Source organism: Petaurus breviceps, unplaced genomic scaffold, assembly GCF_028583685.1.
Source record: "Petaurus breviceps papuanus isolate PSGF00001 unplaced genomic scaffold, PetGlider_PUasm1.0 91133, whole genome shotgun sequence".
Taxonomy (NCBI): domain Eukaryota; kingdom Metazoa; phylum Chordata; class Mammalia; order Diprotodontia; family Petauridae; genus Petaurus; species Petaurus breviceps.
The window spans coordinates 57,806,127-57,828,404 of NW_027187419.1; the positions used below are offsets into that span (position 1 = coordinate 57,806,127).

General features: G+C 35.4%; 1 protein-coding gene across 4 annotated transcripts in view; it reads right to left on the reverse strand.

Annotated features, from left to right (window-relative positions):
* The window catches only part of MIPEP (mitochondrial intermediate peptidase), a 189,802-nt gene that overhangs the window by 67,275 nt on the left and 100,249 nt on the right, over positions 1 to 22,278 (reverse strand). For 2 of the 4 annotated variants that reach the window (XR_011166757.1, XM_069080140.1), the window contains exons 15-16: positions 18,325 to 18,399; positions 14,768 to 14,887 (exon numbers count right to left, since the gene is read on the reverse strand). Coding sequence is in view for 3 of the 4 variants with exons in the window: in XM_069080140.1 (XP_068936241.1) it covers positions 14,768 to 14,887; positions 18,325 to 18,399 (195 nt within the window). In the remaining variant the exon portion in view is untranslated. Of the gene's footprint in view, positions 1 to 14,767; positions 14,888 to 18,324; positions 18,400 to 22,278 lie in introns of those variants that run through there. The other 2 variants (XM_069080142.1, XM_069080141.1) reach the window with 2 other exon arrangements.

Sequence of the window (22,278 nt, forward strand, 5' to 3'; positions counted from 1 at the left end):
TATTACTGAAAAGGATAGGCTACAGTGGGCAGAAACTTGAAGTACAGTAGCTGACCAGAAGACCAATACAATAGTATAGGAATGGAGGTGATGAGGGTCTGCCCCAGGGTAACAGCAATGCTAGAGAATAAAAAGAGTCAGAGATGTTATACAAAGGTAAAATAAACAGGACATGGCAACCAATTGAACATGGGGTTGACAGAAAAAAGAGTGTGAAGGATAATACCCAAGTTTTGACCTTGGATGGCTGGAGGCTAATGTCTTTGATAGTAACAGGAAAGTTGGAAAGTAGGGAGAAAGATAATGAGTCCAGTTTGGGGCATGTTGAATTGAAGATCCTATTCAACATGTCCAACAGGCAGTTGGAGAAGCTATGGACCATGGGAGCTGAAGCAGATGAGATCACCAAGTAAGATAGTACAGAAAGAAAAGAGGATGAAGGACAGACTTTTGGGGATACCCATAGTTAGTGGGCATGATCTGGATAAAGATCAAGCAAAAGAGCCTGAGAAAGAATAGTCAGACAAGTAGGTAAAAAGAGAACCAAGAATGAGCTGTACTGCAAAAAGGTGAAGAGAGAGTATCTAGGAAAAGAGGGTGATTGGCAATGTCAAAGGTAATAGAGAAGTCAAGAGGGATGAGGATTGAGAAAAGGACATTAGATCTGGCTATCAAAATCCAAAGTTCAATATCATTGGGGTGAATAGACAGATAAATTTTAAGAATTACACAAGTAATTCCAAGATACAGTTGATTCTATTAACCAGTGTTTCTACAAGTCATGTATATATTTATAGAAACCTAATCCATGTTTTGGGAGAGATAATGGTACTACTATTATTTCAATGAATTCAATTCAACAAGCATTTACTAAGAGAACTGTTAGGTGAGGATATAAAAATTAGATAAGACAAAGTTACTTTTCTCATCAAACTATGACACTAGTGATAGGAAGTGATGTACATAATAACTAATTATGAGCTTTTAGCCTTTATTCTGTAATTCAAAAGTCTTCATGCAGGAAGTGAACTTAAATGATAAGAGGCATGAGAAATAAGCACGTGTAAGGATAAATCTAATGATATGATCTACACCTAAATCTAGACCTTATGCTCTGTGAAAACAAAGTCTGAAAATTATTTAGGGGAAGATAAGAAAACTGAATAACATGAAGTACCTGAAGCTCATACTTTGAAATTTTGAAGCACATTCTTTTCAATATATTTTTTATCTCTATGTTCATTTGAACTCTACCTTTAACAAAGGTTCAGTTTAAGCTTTTTACATGGCTACACTGTTTTAAGAGGGAAAACTAATTAAGAAGGTGGCTATGAAACAAATATAAGCTATCACTTGATATACAGACATTCATTGCCTTTGTTTGATGGAATTACTGTGAAATGGTTGTTCAAACTGCACTTTGGCTTAAGTGGAAAAAACTATTAAAATAACTGTATAAATCATCTCAAATGTTTGATTTTTTTATTTTAAGTGTCTGGACCTGTCTAAATCCTCTATGACAGTCTGGTTCATTCTTCATTCTCTATCAATCACCAAACTATTTCAAAGCTGCCTTTAGACACAAAAAAATACACATGTGACAAGAACAACTGCATGATCTACAAGTCTGAAATGTGAAGATAATGAATATTAAAGGAAGATAATTTACTGGGTGATCTCTTTTACAACTGATTAATATATACTCTAAAAATATAGGTGTATAAATGATACCAAGACGAACTGGTTGGGTGTGCTGTACTTGAAGGCAAGTATAAAGTTTCAGAAAGACCTAATGGTGCAAGGAACTAGTCAACTTCCTCAGGGAGACCTCTGGTGGTCAAGCAAATCACCAAGAACAGCCTTTGTGGAAAAACAAACTTGGATCTCTATTTGTTTAAGGGGCTTCTTAAACACTCTGAGAAGTCCTATCTGGTTTTGTCCTTCATCGATCTCTTATTAGTTCATTTCCAATTATGTAAAAATTTTGCAACAATTTTCCCCAAATACCATTTTCATGGAGAAACTCCCCTATTTAAAGAAGAGTCTATGCTGGATTTGTGTGTATTTTATTCAATCTTACATCAATATAGCCTTTGAAGTTTTTTTTAATCAATAATCTTCTACCCATATCTTACCAATTTTGTTTCCCTTTGCTCCCATAAGTAAGTCCAGACAAATTACCTGTATTTTGTACAGAAGTCATTCATTTCTAAATCTATATTTTGAATTTTCCACTACTTTCCCCTTGGATGTCTTCCTTTTAAAAACCTATGCATGTCACCTTTCAAACCTGGTTGAAAACTATTCTACTCCACAAACCTTTCTCTCAATAATCTAACTTGATTTTAAACATATATTTTTTTAAAACTCAGCTTCACTTCGGAACTCATCTACTCAGCTTGAAAAAAAGCTAATTTGCATTATTTATATGTTGGTCATATATTCTGTCTCCCAACCAGACTGTATATTCTTTTTTTAAGCAATTGGGGTTAAGTAACTTGCTCAAGGTTACACAGCCAGGTGTTTCTGGGTGGGTGCTAAGTGTCTGAGCCCGGGATTCAATCTCCAGGTCATCCCGACTCTGGAGCCGGTACTCTTACTCATTGTGCTACCTGGCCACCCCCAGACTGTATATTCTTCAAAGACAGCCTTTTATTTCCTCTGTGCTGCCCAGGAGTGCCAACACAAAGTGGCTGCTCATTGTGGAATGACTGCCCATTTCTTCATATGAAATGTGAGATTACTGGAGTTTTGTTAGGTACCTCATTTGGGCACAGAAGTTTGCTTTTCAAATCATGGGAATTACTTAAAAGTTTACCTGGAAGTTTCTAGACTGTGAAGTAAGAACTCCTACACCTGAAAACTCTGTCTAGTCTCTGGATTTGGGGGGGAAAGAATTTCTCATTTCAACCAATCCTACCCTTGTTATCCAGTCCAATGAAGTCAATTTAGATTACCATGAATTCATTCACTCAATGGAGTTTTCTCCTTAAATGCTTCTAGGTGTCATCCTATCATTGGTTCTTTCATCAGTATTTCTTTTTAATTACAACAAAATGCTCTGGTTGGGAAAAAAAGGTATCAAGAGATTTAGTTTTTAATTATATTTTGTCTATTTATGACTCTGGGGAGTCACATTCCTCATCAGTTAAATGAGGTATCAGACCTTTATTGTGTCATAGATTCCTCTGCCAGTCAAGTGAGGCCTATGGACTCTCTTCTTAGAATAATGTTTTAAAATGCATAAAAATAAAATATGTAGGATTACAAAGGAAACCAATTACATTGAAATGTTAAAAAATAAGAAAAGAAAACACAAATTCACAGGCCACAGGTTAAGAAGTCCTGGGAAATGTACTCCTTCATAGTTCCAACATTTTAAAGATTCTATCCTCAAGCAAAGTGTCTTACCATGTCAACCACTCTGTAAAGTGAAAATGTCTATTGCAGAAAACAATGCATAGACCAATATCTTACACCATATACCAAGATAAGGTCAAAATGGGTATAAGATTTAGACATAAAGGGTGATACCATAAGCAAATTAGGAGAACAAAGAATAGTTTATCTATCAGATCTATGGAGAAGGGAAGAATTTATGACTAAGCAAGAGATAGAGAAAATTATGAAATACAAAATGGATAATTTTGATTACATTAAACTTAAAAGGTTTTGCACAAGCAAAGCCAATGCAACCAAGACTGGAAGGGAAGCAGAAAGCAGGGAAACACATTTTACTGCCAACATCTCTGATAAAAGCCTCATTTCTAAAATATATAGAGAACTAAGTCAAATTTATAAGAATACAAGTCATTCCCCAATTGATAAATAGTCAAAGGATTTAAATAGATGGTTTTCAGATGAAGAAATTAAGTAGTTATATGAAAAAAAATGCTCTAAGTCATTATTGATTAGAGAAATGCAAATGACAACAACTCTGAGGTACACACCTATCAGATTAGCTAACACGACAGAAAAGGCAAATGATAAATGTTGGAGAAGATGTGGGAAAATTGGTACACTAATGCATTGTTGGTGGAGTTGTGAACTGATCCAGCCATTATGGAGAACAATTTGGAACTATACTCAAAGGGCTATAAAACTGTACATACTCTTTGATCCAGCAACACCACTACTAGGTCTGTATCCCAAAGAGATCATAAAAATGGGGAAAGGATCCATATATACAAAAATATTTATAGAAGCTCTTTTTTGTGGTAGTAGAGAATTAGAAATTGAGGAGATGTACATCAATTGGGGAATGGCTGAACAAGTTGCGGTATATGAATGGAATGGAATACTACTGTTCTGTAAGAAATGATGAGCAGGCAGATTTCAGAAAAACCTTGAAAGACTTACATGAACTGACACGGAGTGAAGTGAGCAGAATCAAGAGAAAATTATACACAGTAACAGCAATTATTTTGTGATGACCAACTTTGACAGACTTAGCTCTTCTCAGCAATACAATAATCTAAGACAATTCCAAGGGACTCATGATGGAAAATCCAGTGCACATTCAGACAAAGAACTATGGAGTCTGACTGCAGATCTAAGCATACTATTTTCTCTTTTTTATTCTTCCTCATGGTTTTTCCCTTTTGTTCCGTTTCTTCTTTCACAACATAACTAATGTGGAAATATGTTTAATATGATTGCACATGCATAGCTTATATTAGATTTCATACCATCTTGGGGAGGGGGAGAAAAGGGAGGGAGGAAAAAATTTGGAACTTAAAATCTTGTAAAAGTTAATGCTGAAAATTATCTTTGCATGTAATTGGAAAAAATAACATACTATTTAAAAAAAGAAAAAGTCTATTGCAGGATGTAAATAAATGGAACATGAAACATCATGTCACATGGAATATTATGGTCATTGCCATTATCCAAAATTTCAGAAGCAAAACAGCAAAAAAAAAAACACTTTGATTCTGCAAACAAGTAGAAAAGATCTAGGAATCACAATCTAAGAAATGAAAGGAACCTCAGTGGTTATCTAATCCAACATGAAGACTATTAGGGAGAGAAAATGTCTCAAGGAAGCTCATTAAACTCTTGGGACAGTTCTGATCTTTAGTGAATATCAGACCATATCTGAATATCCTGGATTTCCTCTCTTCTATTACAAACTCTAAGAGAAAATGATCACTTCCCTCCAAGGTTCATATCATTTTTACCTCAGCAATCAATTCCTCCCTGGATAGTAATCATCAGTTCTTATTGGTTCTTTCAACTTTTTAACAATGAAATTATCACTAAGGTAGGTCAAAATGTTATCCTGTCTGCCTTTGGAAGAAAGAGATATCTGGATAACTGATAACTAAAGTCTCACATAGCTACTAATCATGTTTAGGATTTAAGTTTGTGAACTATTTTTCAGACTCCTCATCTTTCTCCTCTGTACTTCCACGTGGTCTGTAGAAAGCTTCAATGACAAAATCATTTTTCCCTCCATTGACTTTCACCCAAATATTATCTGTCATGCTTCGCCTGTGTTTCCCAGATTTCCTCACATGAATATATTTTCTCAAGTTAGCCCCACCTTTACATTGTCATAATCTCTCTAAGTGTCTTTTACCTTTCAGGATCATTTGTTACCAGTAATTAAAATAAAACATAGCACTTAGGTTTATAAATTAACTATATAAATACTTGGGACTGAGTAGTAAGGGTGACCCTGGGATCTCATAGGCAATACCAGAAAATCACATGGTCTGGCAGCTTCTAGCAAGTTAGAAAGGCTTTAGGTAAGGGCTCACTGATAACTGGTATGCCTGTCATCTAAGAACCTGCTGAGCTAAGTTGCAAAAGTTTTATTCTAAGGGTCACATAGTGAATTGTTGTTCACCACAACTAAAGAACACAATAAACTAAGGCACAGCAAGATGGGAACCTGTATTAGTATAGGAAGTACTTTCACCAATGAAGTTATGACTCTTGCCCCAGAGTCTAAAACACTTTCAAAGTCCTCCAACCCCCTATTTTTGATTACCACAATCCTCTGTCAAAACACTGCTGCTTTTATAGGGTCAGTGATTACCTTGGAAAGTTCTCATTTAAGTTCCCTCTCCTAAAGGACTATTTGCAACTTGCACTGTACTGTGAGAGCTGCTAATGCTGCAAGAGGTATTGTAACTTTATGTCTAACATGAGATAGTTATAGATATAATAGTATGAGAGCCCCAAAAAGGCAAATCTTCTTTTAAATATTTTTATTAATATCTTTTCTTTTTATATCTCTTTTATTCCCAAATAAAAACCTACTCTTCCCTCCTCTACACAGGGAGCCATCCCTCATAACAAAAGATAAAAAAGAAAGGAAAAAGTTTTGCAAAACTGACCAACACACCAAGTGGGCCTGATAGTATATGCAATCTTCCACACCCATAGCCCCCTACTGCTGCATAGAGAGTGAGATACATATTTCCCATAGTCTTTTGGGGCCAAGCTTGGCCATCATAATTACAACATTGTTTAGTTTGTGGTGTTGTTATTGTTCTATCCACTTACACTATATAGTTACTAAATATACTGTTTTTGATTCTACTTACTTCACATTTTGTTAGTTTATATAATTTTTCCTGTGTTTCCCTGAAGTCACATTCACTTTTTGAAACAGATGGCATAATAATACTCCATTATATTATGTAAAACAATTTATTTAGATATTCCCCAATCATGGGGTTAACAGTCTTCTTTAACTGTTTAAATGTCCGAAAGGGACAGGAAGAAGGAAAAATGGGCTGTTCTGAAGAGTTTGGAGTAATGATTTTTGAGTAACTGTCAATACTGATTTCACTTCCCTATCTTATTGATCATAACAACATGTATAGACTACCCAATATTTTAAAAGGGCATATTTCTGTTTATTCTTTCAATGTTATTAAATGTAAATGTCCCTGAAACAGATAAGAGGATTAAAAACATTCATCTCAACATAAATATATGAATGTTAATGGGTTTGTCAAACATTTATTTCATAGAATTATAACTGGCTGTTTGACCTCAAGGAGGCAGCTAGGTGGTTCCACGGTTAGAATGGTGGGCTTAGAGCTAATAAGACCTGAATTCAAATGTGACCTTAGATACTTACTAGCTCTGTGACCCTGGGCAAGTCACTTAGCCTCTGTTTGCCTAAATCTACTGGAGAAGGAAATGGAAAATCACTCTAGTATCTTTGCCAAGAAAATTCCATGGCCCAATGGGGTCATGAAGAGTCGGACGTGACAACGACTGAACAATAACAAAACGTGACCTTGAATGAATAATTTCAATTCAGGAAGTTTTAGTTTTCTCACCAATAAGGATGATAAAGTCATCCTAAATGATTTGCAGGACTACCTTTGTTCATTAAATTTCATAGTATTCTGATAAAAACTCTGTCTTAAAAGAAATCTCTGCAATGCTAAAGATATTTTAACACTTCAATATAAAGAAATCTCTCCAGAGATGGAAATAAGGTTCCCAAACCCAGAATCATCATTTGACTATTTATAGTATCTACAGAGCACTTGTTATGCAATTCAAATAAAGGATCAAGGGCAGTATTTGTGAAATAGAGCCAACATAAATATAGCATTCATCTCATCTCTAGTTTATACAGAGTAAGGCTCTTAAGTGGTTTCCAGTGTGATTATTTAGAACTGGGTTGTGACCAGATGGTAACTGTTAAAATTGTTATGATTAAATGAGTTATCCTATTTGGAAACAGAGTGAGCGTAGTAGAGGAAAGGGTTAGTAACAATCTCAGGACTTGACTATATCTTTAGATAGATATGATTGTTCTGTCCTTTCAGTTGTGCCTGCTCCTTCATGACCCCATTGGGGTTTTCTTGGCAAAGATACTAGAGTGGTTTGTCATTCTCCAGCTCATTTTGCAGATGGGGAAACAAGGTTAAGTGACTTGCCCAGAGTCACACTACTAAGCGTCTGAGGCCAGATCTGAACTTAGGAAGATGAGCTTTCCTGACTCCAGGCCCAGCATTCTATCCAGTGCACCACTTAGCAGCAGAGATAATGGTATAAATACTCTAAACTCCTTCATAATAACTTTTATATAGTTTTATAGATTTATAAAATACTTTTCTCATAACTACTTTGAGAAGCAAATAATAAAGGTATTAGCTTTCCCATTTTACAGATAAGAAAACTGAGACATTGGGAGGCAAAGTGTCATACATGCAGAGAATCATACATAACAAGTAAATGGCAGTGTTTGGAGTCAAATCCAGGTCCTCTAACTAATTTCACGTCTAGCACCTTCTCTAGTCTACCAGGCTGATGCTAAGAAATGAAATAACACCACATTTTTATAGTGTTTTAAGGCTCACAAAACACTTTAAAAAATCATCTGAGTGAAAAAGGTAGTACAGATGTTGCTCGCTTCACTTCATAGATGAGAAAACCTACTGGTTTTTTGTTTGTTTTGGGGATAGAGCAAGGCAATCGTGGTCAAGTGACTTGCCCAGGGTCACATAGCTAGTGAGTGTCTGAGGTCAAATTTGAACTCTGGTCCTCCTGACTCCATGGTTGATATTCTATCCACTGCACCACCTAGCTGCCTCTACTCCAGCACGCTGAAGCTAAGAAGTAAAATAACATCACATTTATATAGGGTTTTAAGGCTCACAAAATACTTTTTAAAAACCAACTGAGGGAAGGAGGTAGTACAAGCATTACTCTCCTCATTTTATAGATGAGAAAAACTGTGCTGAACAATGAGACCCAAGGATTTTGTAAAGGGCACATGATTAAACAGGTACAAGTGGCAAAGCTAGAACTTGAATCCAGGTTTTCTGACTCGAAGGCCAGTGTCCCACTATTTTATGATATCTTTAGTGTCCCTGGAACTGGATAACCTTGTGAGGAAAACTATTTTTTGTCATCAAATAGATTGGTGCCTTTTCACCAAACTCAGTCTCAAATAAGTTCTATAGCAAATCTTATTACTCTGTGTTTTCTATACATTATTCACATATAAAAAGCACGCATAGAATGTGACTTAGAGAGTAATCATTTTTTTTAAAATGAAACTAAAAACAAAGTAAGATTTGTATGTCACAAGGTGAAATTTTACTGGCATAAAGAAAACTTTCTATTATTATGTGAAACTATCTGTCATTCTGTGATATGTGTGAAGGTCCTTTGTAATCCCCAGAGGCCAAAGTAGTTATAAACTAGGAGGAGAATGATGACAAACCATTTTTTTCCTTAAATGTAGTATACTAGCCTTCAAAATGAAAACAAAAACCTAAGGTGTTGACTGGAATTAAAAGACTTAGTATAAAAACAAAACCAAAGCAGTGATAAAATATCCGCATGCTTTAAATCAATGAATCTAAAGCTGCAGCTGTCAGACAAACTGAAACTATTTAAATTCTTAGAAAATGACTCAATCAAAAGATTAAAGTTTCAATTTATAACACTTCTGTGTTTTAGTTACAAAGTCATAAATAAATCCAGCATGACAGAGAATGTAAATATTTTATCAGTTGTTTATGCTGGCAAAGAGGAAAGGAATTTTACATGCAATTAACCACTTAGGTGTCTCTAGATATGCACCATATGCTCTTTGTATTTAAGATGAGATAAACACAAATAAGTATTGGTTTGTTTAATCTCACATTTGCCTAGCAACATCAAAAATATAAAAATAATTGAGATCTTTAGCCAGACCAAAGATAGTTCTGCATTTAAGGGGAAACATTTAAAAAGAAAAAAAAAAAGCTTCCTTGTGCCAGTGTGGCTATAAATCTCATTCCCAGAAAAATATTAAAATAGGAAGGATATCCAATTCTCAAGTAGCTTAGTTTGAATTGTTTGAATTAGTTTGAATGCTTTATAGAAGAAAGGAAAAGCTCTATTTGACTGTCAGGGGTTCTCTTCTAAAATTATTTTAGAGACGTATCACTCATACTTCAAAAATGTAAGTATTTACAACTTGTTACGACCATCTGATAAATGGCAAAGCAAAAGTAAAATATAATTTGAAAATTTATATTCTTATTTTAAAGCACAAAACAAAATAAATTCTCTATAATTTTTAGATAGATGATAGAAATTATTAAAGAAATTCACGTCTTCATAGAGAATTTTACCAAGAATTAGTCTTCTAAAATAAAGCTGGCACCACCACTTTTTGTTGTTATTCAGTCATTTTTCACTCATATCTAACTCTTTGTGGCCCCATTTGAGATTTTCTCGGCAAAGATACTGGAGTAGTTTGCCATTTATTTCCCTTTCCAGGAAAAGGAAACTGAGGTAAACAGGGTTAAGTGACTTGCCCAGGGCCACATAGTTAAATAAGTGTCTGAGGCCACATTTGAAGTCAGAAAGACTGACTCAAGGCCAGGCACTCTACTGTGCTGCCTAGCTACCCACTACATGGTAAATAAGTTGAGATAAATTACAACTCAATTAAAGTGCCATCTTTTCTAGGGCAGCTTGAAAACAAATTTTCATCTCTGGGATTTCTGGTTATAGAGCAAAAAGAAAGGAAAGCAGACCAAAGCTGCATGTTGTACTAGTATGCACAAAAAGTTTAAATTAATCCAGAGAAGGAAGACCTCTAATGTTAAGGGATTTGGTGACATACTAAGGCAAACACAAACACATATGACAGTAGATTTTAGTTTGAATTTTGAATTTTAGGAAGCCAACAGCTTAGGAAAGGAATGTCTTCAAAGAAGACTTGCGCAACACACACACACACACACACACACACACACGCCTCTTAGTCAATGAGAAGGAAGAGCTATTTTGGTGAGGAACTGTCCTTGGAGATGCAGTTGTTGGCTGAATGTTTCTAAGAAGCCATAGCTCATCCTCTCTCCCATCAATTCCCTTTCTAAACTATCATAGAACTGGGAGAACTACACTGACTGTCCCAGGAAATGTAGGAATTTAAGAAATAGTGGTTGAGGGGCAGAATATATGACCTAAAAAGCTGGTAAAGAAGTTATAATTTAACTGCCATCCTGCCTCTCTCTAGTCGCATCCTAAATCTCAGGGTCCAAAAGGACAACTTGGTGTCTCACTGATAACTCAAAATCAATATATCCAAGAAAACGCTTAATTTTCCTTACAAACCACTATCTGTTCCTAGCTTCTCTTTTACTCTTAATGGCACTAATATCTTCTCAGTCACCCAGAATCAAAATCTTGGAGTTTCATGGCTTCTTCTCTACCCTTACAACTCTCATTACTAACTTGAATGAAATTTATTTTTAGGCAGTTAACAAGAGAGTCAAGCACTGTGCTAAGTACCTGCTAGGGACTGAAATATAAAAACAGAGACAATTGCTCCCCTCAAGAAACTTAGTTCTACTGGCTGAGAGAACACACAAGAAAAGTGATAGCCAGGGAAAGGTGTTTTGATCAGTGAAGTCACAGGGATGTTAAATAGAATAATAAGGCAATCTACTGACAGATATTTAATAGAATTCCCAGAACAGTGGAGGGTGGGGACAGAGGGTACAGGAATACCATAGGATAGAAGATAGTTGGGGGGAAGATGGATTCTGGGGAGTGGAGAGTCCAGAGGCTTAGCTCATCCCAGGTATAATCTATGGTGGTCCAATTTCTCTGGACTAATGCAATGATCTCCTGACCAGTTTTTCAGGCTCTCCTGCCCAATCAAGCCTTCATACCACTACCAAAATAATGTTCCTAATATAACAACTATACCCATGACATGCCCTTAAGCATTCAGTGGTGTCCTACTAACTAATGTGAGCCAAATAAAAATTCCTTGGTCATAAGATATTCAAGAATATAATATGACTCTAAAATATGGCTCCAACCTAGATTTTAGCCTTATTTCATATTATATACTCCTCTCCATGCACTCTACATTCCAGTTGGATTGGACTGAGCTCATATATAATCACTTTCAAGGTTTTCAAAGAGCTTTACAAATATCCTATTTGATCCTCATAAGAACCCTGGGAGGCAGGTGCTATTATTATGGAAACTGAGACCAACAGAGGTTTAAGTCACTTACCTATGATCACACAGCTAGTAACAAGAGGCAGGATTTGAACTCAGGTCTTCCACACTCAAGATCTAAAACTCTATCCACTGCCCTATCTACCTGCATACCTGGAAAGGATTTTCCTTTTCCCTTGTTCTCTATCTCTCCTCTCTTCTCTTCTCTTCTCTCTCATTCTCTCTACTCCACCGTGGTTATGATCAGCTGCCACCTTCCTCATGAAGCTTTCCCTGGTTACAAATCTTACCCTTTTGAGTGATTTTTCCCTCCTTGAAGAATCCTTTGTGTCACTGTTTGACCTCTTCTTTTATTTAAAAAAAATTAACTGATGATTTCTGTTTCTTACATCACCACAGAATCCTATGTATCCACCTGCCACTGCCACCCAAACTCCACCTTGAGAGCCACGTGGAGGTTTATTTTTGCTTTGTCTGATAGCATAATGGCAAATCCTGCTTTTCTGGATTCACTTGATGTATAGTCAATATTTTTCCATCCCCTCAGTTTTATTTTGTGTATATCTGTTTTTTTTAATTGTATTTCTTGTAAGCAACAGATTGTAGGGCATTTTAAAATCCAATCTATCATTCTGTTTCATTTTATTGAATTGTTTAATTTGTTCACATCTAAAGACATGAGGTTTATTTATTATATCTAAAATTATTTTTTTCAACTTGTGAATTTCCTTTCTTCTGCTGTAAACACAGCATTATGTTCCTTTAGTTACTTTAATTTTTTTTTTAAGGTGGCCCTGTTACCCATGGCTCTCTTCCTTGTATCCCTGATCCCCTCTTCTTATTTGTTGCCCTTCCCTCTTAGGGTTTTATTTATTAGTTCATCTTTTTTTTTGGAGGGGGGAAAGCAAGGCAATTGGGGTTAAGTGACTAGGTCACACAGCTAGTAAGTATGTCAAGTGTCTGAGGCTGGAATTAAAGTCAGGTCCTCCTGACTCCAGTGCTCCACTCTGGTGCTCTATTCACTGTTCCACCTAGCTGCCCCTATTAGTTCTTCTTTCTTGCTTTTAACTTGTTATATATTTCTTCCCTCCCCCTTTTTTTCCTCTCAATCAGGTAGATTTCCCTTTCCTCTCTTCCCCTTCAGCTATATTATGTTAGTTTTTTTTAAATTTAATTTTTTGTGACCCCTTCAAAAAAAGACTTCTTTCATTTGCTTCATCTTTTTATGTTTACTTTAGACCTTCATTCTCTGTTTCATGACTCCCATATTCTTTCCCTTCTCTGTGTCCTTCATATAATCAAAGCTTTCAAGGTATTTTAAAAACAAATGTTAAAAAATTGTTTTTACATGCAACCGGGAAATAAGATATACAGACAATGGGATATAGAAATCCATCTTGCCCTATAAGAAAGTAGCAGGGAAGTGGGTAAGGGGTGGGGGTGGGGGAGTGATAGGGAGGGGATAGAAGAGAGGGCAGACTGGGGGAAGGGGTAATCAGTATGTTTTCCATCTTGGGGTTGGGGACTGGGGGAGAGATAGGAAGAAAATATGGATCTCAAAATCTTGTGGAAATGAATGTTGAAAACTAGAAATAAATTAATTAATTAAAAAACCCATAAGTAACTGGACAGAATCAGTTTCAGTAGAATTATGAGAGCAGAAGTCAGATTGTAAAGGGTTGAGAAATAAGAAAGGAGGTCAAGATAACAAGTATAAGACGGGTTGTTGTTTTTCTTTTTTTCCTAAGAGTGTGACTGAGAGAGGGGAGAGAAATAAAAAATGATACTTTAACAAGGTAGGGTCTATTGTGATTTTTTTTCAGGATGGGGAGGGTTGGGAATATCTGTAGACAGCAGAGGAGAAACTAATAGGAAAAGACTGAAGATTAGTGGAAATCACTGTGGGAGAAATCTGATGGACAAGATGGGAAGGGATGGGATCAAGGGCATATATTGTGTTTAACTTTGTATATTTTTATTACTATGTATGTTGGATTCCCCACACTGAACTTTAAACTTCTTGAGTACAGGAATGTCACTTGAATTAAGCTGAAAACTAAATCTCCTTAGGTCAGATCTAAGATGGATAGCTTATATAAAATCTTGCTTTATAGTGAAATGTCTAATTGTTAGGATCCAATATAAATTTTAATATATTAAAGGCACGATAACTACTGATTAATTTAAAAATTAATCTTACTAAACCACGCTTACAAAAACCCATTCCAACATCCATTGTCACTAAATAGACTCCAAGACCTAAAAGAGTTGGAAAAGATTATATAATTCTACCCTTCATTTTATAGAGGAAGAAACTGAGGCCCTCCAGGAGGTTAAGAGACTTACCCAAAATCACACAACTAATTGGGTCAGAGCCAGGTGGCACAGCTTAAAAAAAAAATTTCTTATTATTACTAACAATAATTAGGACTTAATCAGGCCATTCATCTTTTCATCAGTAGTGAACTACTTTTTTCACTACCTGTCATGAATAAATGAATGGAAATAAAAGGGAAAAACATAAATTAGCTCTAGTGATTAATTTCTGTCAGTCTTAGAAGTCAAGCAAACATATTCCTAGAGGAAATAGAAAGACTTTTTAGAACTGCCATGAAGTTTTGAAAATGTTAAAGACATCAATTTTATAAATGAGCTATACATTTTCCATTAAGTGTCCTCAGTTGTGAAAATTCCCACCAGAAATCCAAGGATTTCAGGTTTTGTGGGGCAGAAGGTGATGACAGCCTACCCCCTCTGTTCAAGTCCTAAAAAGAGAACTTCAGACCTTTAAAGTGTAATATTAAAGTCCAGTACTCACGGTGTTTGGTACATATGGAAGCCCATAAAATTTCTCCTGTGTTTCCTTTAAAATGTCTGTGGTTGACTTCTTTAAGGGATGCTTCCCATGATAGATTTGATCCAAAGTTGCATAGAAGACCTAGACAGAGAAAAACATATATTTGGCTTTGGCATATAGTTCTGACATTTAAGATGTGGTTTAGTGAATTACAAAACACAGCAGAATTAAAAAAAAAATGACAGTTGAAAATACCTACACAAATATAAGTGCATAGATGTTTTCATACTAAATATAAGTACTATGTTAATGATTAAAGTAACACTATCAGCCTTCTCAAGATTAGCAGTGGTGTACATTATAAACCTTGAATCTTATGTTCTCTTCATATAATATATATCAAAATAAGTTTTAAACCACAAGATTGGAGGTTTGCCAATATTTAAGTAGTTGAAAGTGTGAGAAAACAGAGAGCTACAGCTTGTGACCTTATGGGATATAGGAAAGCCTGTAAAATTTCTTCCTGGAATTCCAGTATTTTTAAAATTGAGACAACTGATATGGTCAGTGTCTACATACGGAGGTGACAAAAGACAATATAGGAAAGTGAAGTGAAAGAGAAATTGCAATCTAGTGTCTGGTCTTCAGATGTTACAAAGGATTGTGATGTAGTTGTTGAAGAGACTGCAAAGAAAGGCAAATATGGCAGTAGCACTTAGTATTAGAAGGTCACATGGGAAACAGGTACTTGCCTAAGAAGAATTCTGACTTAATTGGATGGCCAGGAAGGAAATGACCACCTCTGAATATAGAAGCAGGGACAGGATATATGTAATTAAAACATAATTAAAGAGTAGAGAAAGGGCAAGTACATTCCCAAGAAAATTAACATTGATGTTTTCAGAGCTTTCTGAAACTGTACTCGAGATTTAAAATTGGAACAAAAGAGAATATGCTTTTTACTGAAATATCTTATAAACCTCAGATTAGCACTAACTAAAGCAAGGAAGTAGAAGAGTCTATCCTGTATTCTAAAAGGAAATTTTGTCATCAAAATGTTGTGCATGAGACCCTTATCCAGCCAAGATAGATCTGGAATTTGTACAGAATGTGCAGCTGTAAACTTAAAAGGAAAAGGGATTAGTATGGATAAAATAAAAATTCTAAATAACCTCTAGCTTCTGGCTTCATCTAGATACAGGATTATAGATATAAACTAAATTTGAGCTTTCACCAGCTAAAATGCAAACACTTCCTAAATATAAATATTGACTTTGTCTAATGGCTACTGTACAGCTGCAGTTCAATATTAACTTTTTGATTCTCTCTTCTATATTGGGATGAAGTAGAAATAGAAAACCTGGGTTCAAATCTTAGCCAATTGTATGATTGAGGACAATCATTTAATACCAGGGGCCCCAGTTTCTTCTATAAAAATGAAGTTTTCAGACTAGATAACAGTTACAACCTGGAGAATATATCTTCTCAGAGAAGTCATATCTGCTATAAACAGATAATTCTTTTGGACTGGTCCTAGATTCCATATAGTAGCTACAATTCATTTAATAGCTTCAAGACCTGTGTAATCTATTATAATGTGTTGTACTTGTCTCAAATGTTAGCAAAGTAGGAACGAACAATGTGTAGCAGACCTGAAGGCAAGGACAACTGCCTCACTGACCCCAGAAAAACGAAATACTTCTGTGAGCCCACCATATTGCCAGAGTACCTTCAACAGAGTCAAAATATAATCTTAATATAATAAATACATAATTAATTTCAAGAATTAATTATGTAAATTCAAAACTCTTCATCTACAGCTAAATGGAGAACCTATACTTTTGAGGAACTAAAAAATACATCAAACGAAAGGAAATGAATAACAAAAATTGTACAATATTTGAAAAAAAATAACTATGACTCAAACATTTCAGTTGACAAAGTGACAAGGACAAAGGAATTATCTTAAATTTTAATAATTATATACATTCAAAGCTGCAAAATGAATCATATCTCAAGAAAGATTATATTTTATGTTAATGCACATAAACAAAAAAAAGGTATAGAGCCTTTAGCCTATATAGGCCTGTTAGATAAATTGGAGACAGTAATGTTTCACGTTGTAGAAAGCTATTCTGTATAACAATATTATTGTTATTATATTAATATATTAAATGGCTTATTTTGTATTCAATACCACAGAAAGCCTGCATTTGAAGGAGAATTGCTAACTGCTACCTCAGGACCGCAAACTTGCAAAACACCATTTTAAAACAATGCATTATTTAAAAAAAAAGCATGCTAACAATTTCAAAAAATGTTTAATCTGTTTCTAACCCACTCCTTAGAAATTTTACATAAAGCTACTCTTTCCAACTTTGTTTTGGCTCCACTGTACAAGCTCCTGTTGTGTAATGCTAAAGCTGGGCATAAGAAAATATGCTGGCAAAGATTTTTTAGAATGGTTTTCCTTTTTAAAAGAAAATATTAAAACATTTGTTCAAGAAGAGAAAGCCACAATGTGGGCTTTGAAAAGACAGTATCCCCACAGATGAATAATGGCAAAGACACATTCATTAGTAATAAGATGCCTTTTATTTTTACATTATTTAAAAGTCCTTAAAAACTCATTTTTATCTTAACTTATACTATTTCTATATAGAACAAGGGCTCTTAAATCTGAGGTCTATGAAGTTTTAAAAAATATTTTGATAAATATATTGCAATATTAACTATTTACTTTGTAACATATATTTTATATATGCATTAAAAATACGATTTTGATAAAGAATCCATAGGCTTCATCAGATAGTCAAAGGAGGCCATGACAAAAAGGTAAAGGATATCTGATACAGACAAAAGTTGAAATCTAAAGTAAAAAAGTGTTAATTTTTATTTCTATGCATCTTAGACATTTTCACTTCTGAAATAAAATTTAAGGTGCAACAAAAACAGGGTTGATTTCTTTATACTGTTTTTATTCTCTAGGGACCAGTTTTGGGGAGAAAATAGGAAACTACAGAAAGATGTTTAAATTACTGTCTGGAACTTTTAAAATGAGGGCACTGAGGCTATGCTTAGATAATAGACTTCCATATTAAAAGTGATCAAATATCCCAAATTGTAAGTGTCCAGATATTTGGTTTCAAGAGGACATGAGAGAGTGCAAGCATATTTTACTCAATTTTCCAGATTTACTGCCTGAAAACAATGTTAATTTTTGTTTAAATTTCGTGTCTAGTATTTATGAAAATAGGTAAAAGATTGAGGAGATAAGTCATGGCATGTGATTTTTATCCCTGCCACTAATAAAATAAATGATTTGAAGAAATTTTGTCTTTTATATGCTTTGGTTTTTCAATCTGAAAATGAGAATAATTTTGCTTGTCATTTATTTAATGAGGACATTGTAAGAACTGAACATGTCAATTTTTGTAAGGTTCCTTTAATGCAGATGAAATGTTTTAGAATTTTAAATGTTATTCTAATAAACTGTAGCACTGACAAGAACCTAAGGTTTATGTTTATTTTAGAGAACTACTCTGACTAACCATAGAACAAAGGTACATAATACAAACCTGAAGTTGCATATCAGCAGCAGCACAGATCTTTTTGGATTCACAAAGTCGAGATACCATATTTTTTGGCAGTGCCTTGAAAAAAAAATGCCATAAATACTGAGTAAATTGTTGAAGAACACATTCGTTGCACTGTATTTATGAGTCAGAAACAAAAAAAATGCCAAATGAAATAAAACGCATAATGTAATTTTATGCTTTAAAAATAATTATTATTTTTAAATAATTCAGGTGAAAAGATAACAAAATTGGAAGCATTCTGTTTAACTTCCAAAAGAGGCAATTTATCAAATGAAATATATACATTCAGGAACACTTTTTAAAAATCCGTTTACAACCTCAAAAGTAAATAAATATAGAATTATTCCTCTGTCATTTTTGAAGTCCATTTAAACACTGTGTTATCACTTTTTAAAGCACATAGATACAATGGTGGTAGAACTAAAATGTCAAAATGCAGGGAAGTAAAGTTAGAATTGGGAGTGACAGTCATATTTGAAACCGAGATGTTCAAATTTCAAATAACTACAGTAATGAACACTTATTTTCCAGCCTGAAAGAATGGAAGTGCATATTTATTGGTCCATATACTGGACCATATTTATGATCCAATATAGTTTAGGGCTTCCGTCATGTGACTAATGAAGATTCATTCTCCTTTATTTTTTTAGTTAAATTTTATGTTTATTTTTATTTTACATCATTCATTTCCACAAGAATCTGAGTTACAAATTTTCTCCCCATTTTCCCCAATCCATCACTCCAAAACAGTGATCCCATTGAATACCCCCTCCCCGATCCCCCCTCTGACTTTCCAGTAGGGCACTACTGGATCTCTATGCCCCAGTGCCTGTACATCTTATTTCCCAGTTACATGTAAAATAATCATATATATATATATATATATATATATATATATATATATATATATATATATATATAAACATTTGATTTTAAAATTTTGAATTCCAAATTCTTCCCCTTCCTCCCTCGTCACACACCCTTACTGGAAAGACAAGCAATTCAATATAGGTTGTACATATGTAGCTATACAAAACATTTCCATAGTGGATATATTGTGAAAGACTGACTATATTTCCCTCCATCCTATCCCGCCCCCCTACTTGTTCTATTCTTTACTTTGACCCTGTCCCTTTTCAAAAGTGTGTTTCCAACTTCCCTCCCAACCCCCAACCTGCCCTGCCCTCCATCACCCCCTTCTCATTCCCTTCCCCCCTACGCTCGCAGCATGAAATACCCTATGTAGTATGTATGTCATTCCCTCCCTAAGCTAAATTCAATGAGAGTAAGGTTGACTCGTTCCCTTTTGCCTTCCTGTTCTTCCCCTCCATTGTAACAGTTTTCCCTTGCCTCTTCTATATGAGATAATTTACCCCATTCTGTCTCTCCCCATCTCCTCTCATTATATCCTCTCACCTCTCAATTTCACCTTTTAAGTATCATCCCTTCCTATTCAATTGGTCCTGTGCCCTCTATTTATGTATACCTGTACACACATATACACACACTCACATATGTATTCATATGCCCATATATCCTCCAATATAGACATATATACATATATATATATATATTTCTATTCCCTTCAACTATTCTCATACTGAGAAAAGTTTCATAAGTTACAATTATCGTTTTTCCATGTATGAATATAAGTAGTTCAACTCTGATAAGTTCCTTATGATTTCTTTTCCCTGTTTACCTTCTCATGCTTCTCTTGCTTCTTGTTTCCGAATGTCAAATTTTCTATTCAACTCTGGTTTTTTCAGAATGCTTAAAAGTCCTCTATTCCACTGAATGACAATATTTTCCCCTGAAACATGATACTCAGTTTTGCTGGGTAGGTGATTCTTGGTTTTAATTCCAGCTCCTTTGATCTCTGGAATATCATATTCCAAGCCTTTCAATCCCTCAGTGTAGAAGCTGCCAGATCCTGTGTTATCCTGATTGTGTTTCCACAATATTGAAATTGTTTCTTCCAGGCTGCTTGTAATATTTTCTCCTTGATCTGGGAATTTCAGAACTTGGCTATAACATTCCTAGGAATTTTCTTTTTGGGATTTTTTCATGGGGTGATTGGTGGATTCTTTCAACCTCTATTTTGCCATCCGGTTTTAAAATACAGGGGCAATTTTCCTTGAGAATTTATTGAAGGATGATTTTTTTCTAGTTTCTTTTTTGGATCCTGGCTTTCAGAAAATCCAAAAATTTTAAAATTATCTCTCCTGGATCTATTTTCCAGGTCAGCGGTTTTTCCTCACATTGCCTTCTATTTTTTCATTTGTTTGGATCTGTTTAATAGTATCTTGATTTCTCATGAAGTCACTAGCTTCCATTTGCTGTTTCTCTTCAGTGAGCTTTTGAGATTCTTTTTCTATCTGGCAAATTCAGCTTTTTAAGACATTCTTCTCCTCATTGGCTTTTTGAGCCTCTTTTGCCATTTGAATTAATCTATTTTTTAAGGTATTATTTTCTTCAGTCAGGCTGTTGACTCTCTTTTCATAACTTTCTTGCATAACTTTCATTTCTCTTCCCAATTTTTCTTCCACTTCTCTTATCTGCTTCTTAAGCTCCTCTATGGCCTGTAACCAGCTCATATTTTCCTTGGAAGCTTTTGGTGCAGGAGTTCTGACTTCACTGTCTTCCTCCTGTTCCATGCTTTGATCCTTTTTGTCCCCAAAATTGGAGTGTAAAATTGGGCTGCTGAGCTTGCTTTTTGCTTCCTTTGCTTGCTCATGTTGCCACTCAATTACTTGACGTTTGATCTTTCTGCCACAGTAGAACTCTGCTACCAGAGAAGGGAGCTTTCGTCACAAACAGTGGGGGTTTTCTCAGCTGCCGGAGCTATTAGATGGGTGCCCTCTCTGAGGCCTCCACATGCTCTGGCAGGCTGGTCACACACCCCAGGACCTCTACCCTAGACCACAATTCAGACCCAAGCAGGTTAAAGCAAGAGTGATTACCCCTCAGACTGGTTGCTTGGTTCCCCTACAGTCTGCAGGCCAGAAGCTCTGAAGCAGCCACGCGGCAGCAGCTGCTCAACTGTGGAGCCTTAGCCACTTCTTGCCCCGGAGACAAAGGCCAGACCATGCTCCCGAACTCCCTGTTCCCGCAAAGTCTACACTGACCTTTCACTTTGTCTTTGGCATCTATGGGTTGATAATTCTGGAAACTGCCACAGATGCTGGTAATCTGAAGTCCCTCTAGCTGGTGGCTGGCTGTGGCTGCCCTGAGGCTAAAACCTCTGCCTCACACGGGGCTGGGCTCGACTCCCAGACTGCTGTTCTGGCCCCTTCCTGCCAGCCTGCCAGGCTGTCTTCAATGGGAGGTTATTAGCTTCTCTCTGTAATTTTGTGGGTTCTGTATCTCTAAAGTTTGTTCACAGTCATTTTTTACATGAATTGTAGGAGGTGAAAGCAGAAGCCACGCGGAAATCCTATTTCTACTCCGGCATCTTGGCTCCGCCCCTGAAGAGTCATTCTCTATGCTGAAATTGGTTAAATAAATTATATTTATCCTCAGATATAAACTAATTACTGACTTGAAAAAGTATATTTTGCTTATCTAGTATGCATAATGGAATTTTGCACGTTAAAAATAATTATGATTTTTAAATAATTCTATTGACAAGATGACAAGATTGAAGACATATCTCCAAAGTATGGTAGCTAGATGGCAGCATGGTTAGAGTGCCAGACATGAATGAAGTTATGAAGACTCATCTTCCTGAACTCAAATCTGGCCTACTAACTGTGTGACCCTGGGCAAGTCACTTAACCCTGTTTGCCTCAGTTCCTTATCTATAAAATGAGCTGGAGAAGGAAATGGCAAGCCACTCAGTATTTTCACCAAGAAAACTCCAAATGTAGTCACAAAGAGTTGTACATAACTGTAAAGAACGAACAACTTCCAAAGTACAATCTCTAGGTTAATTGA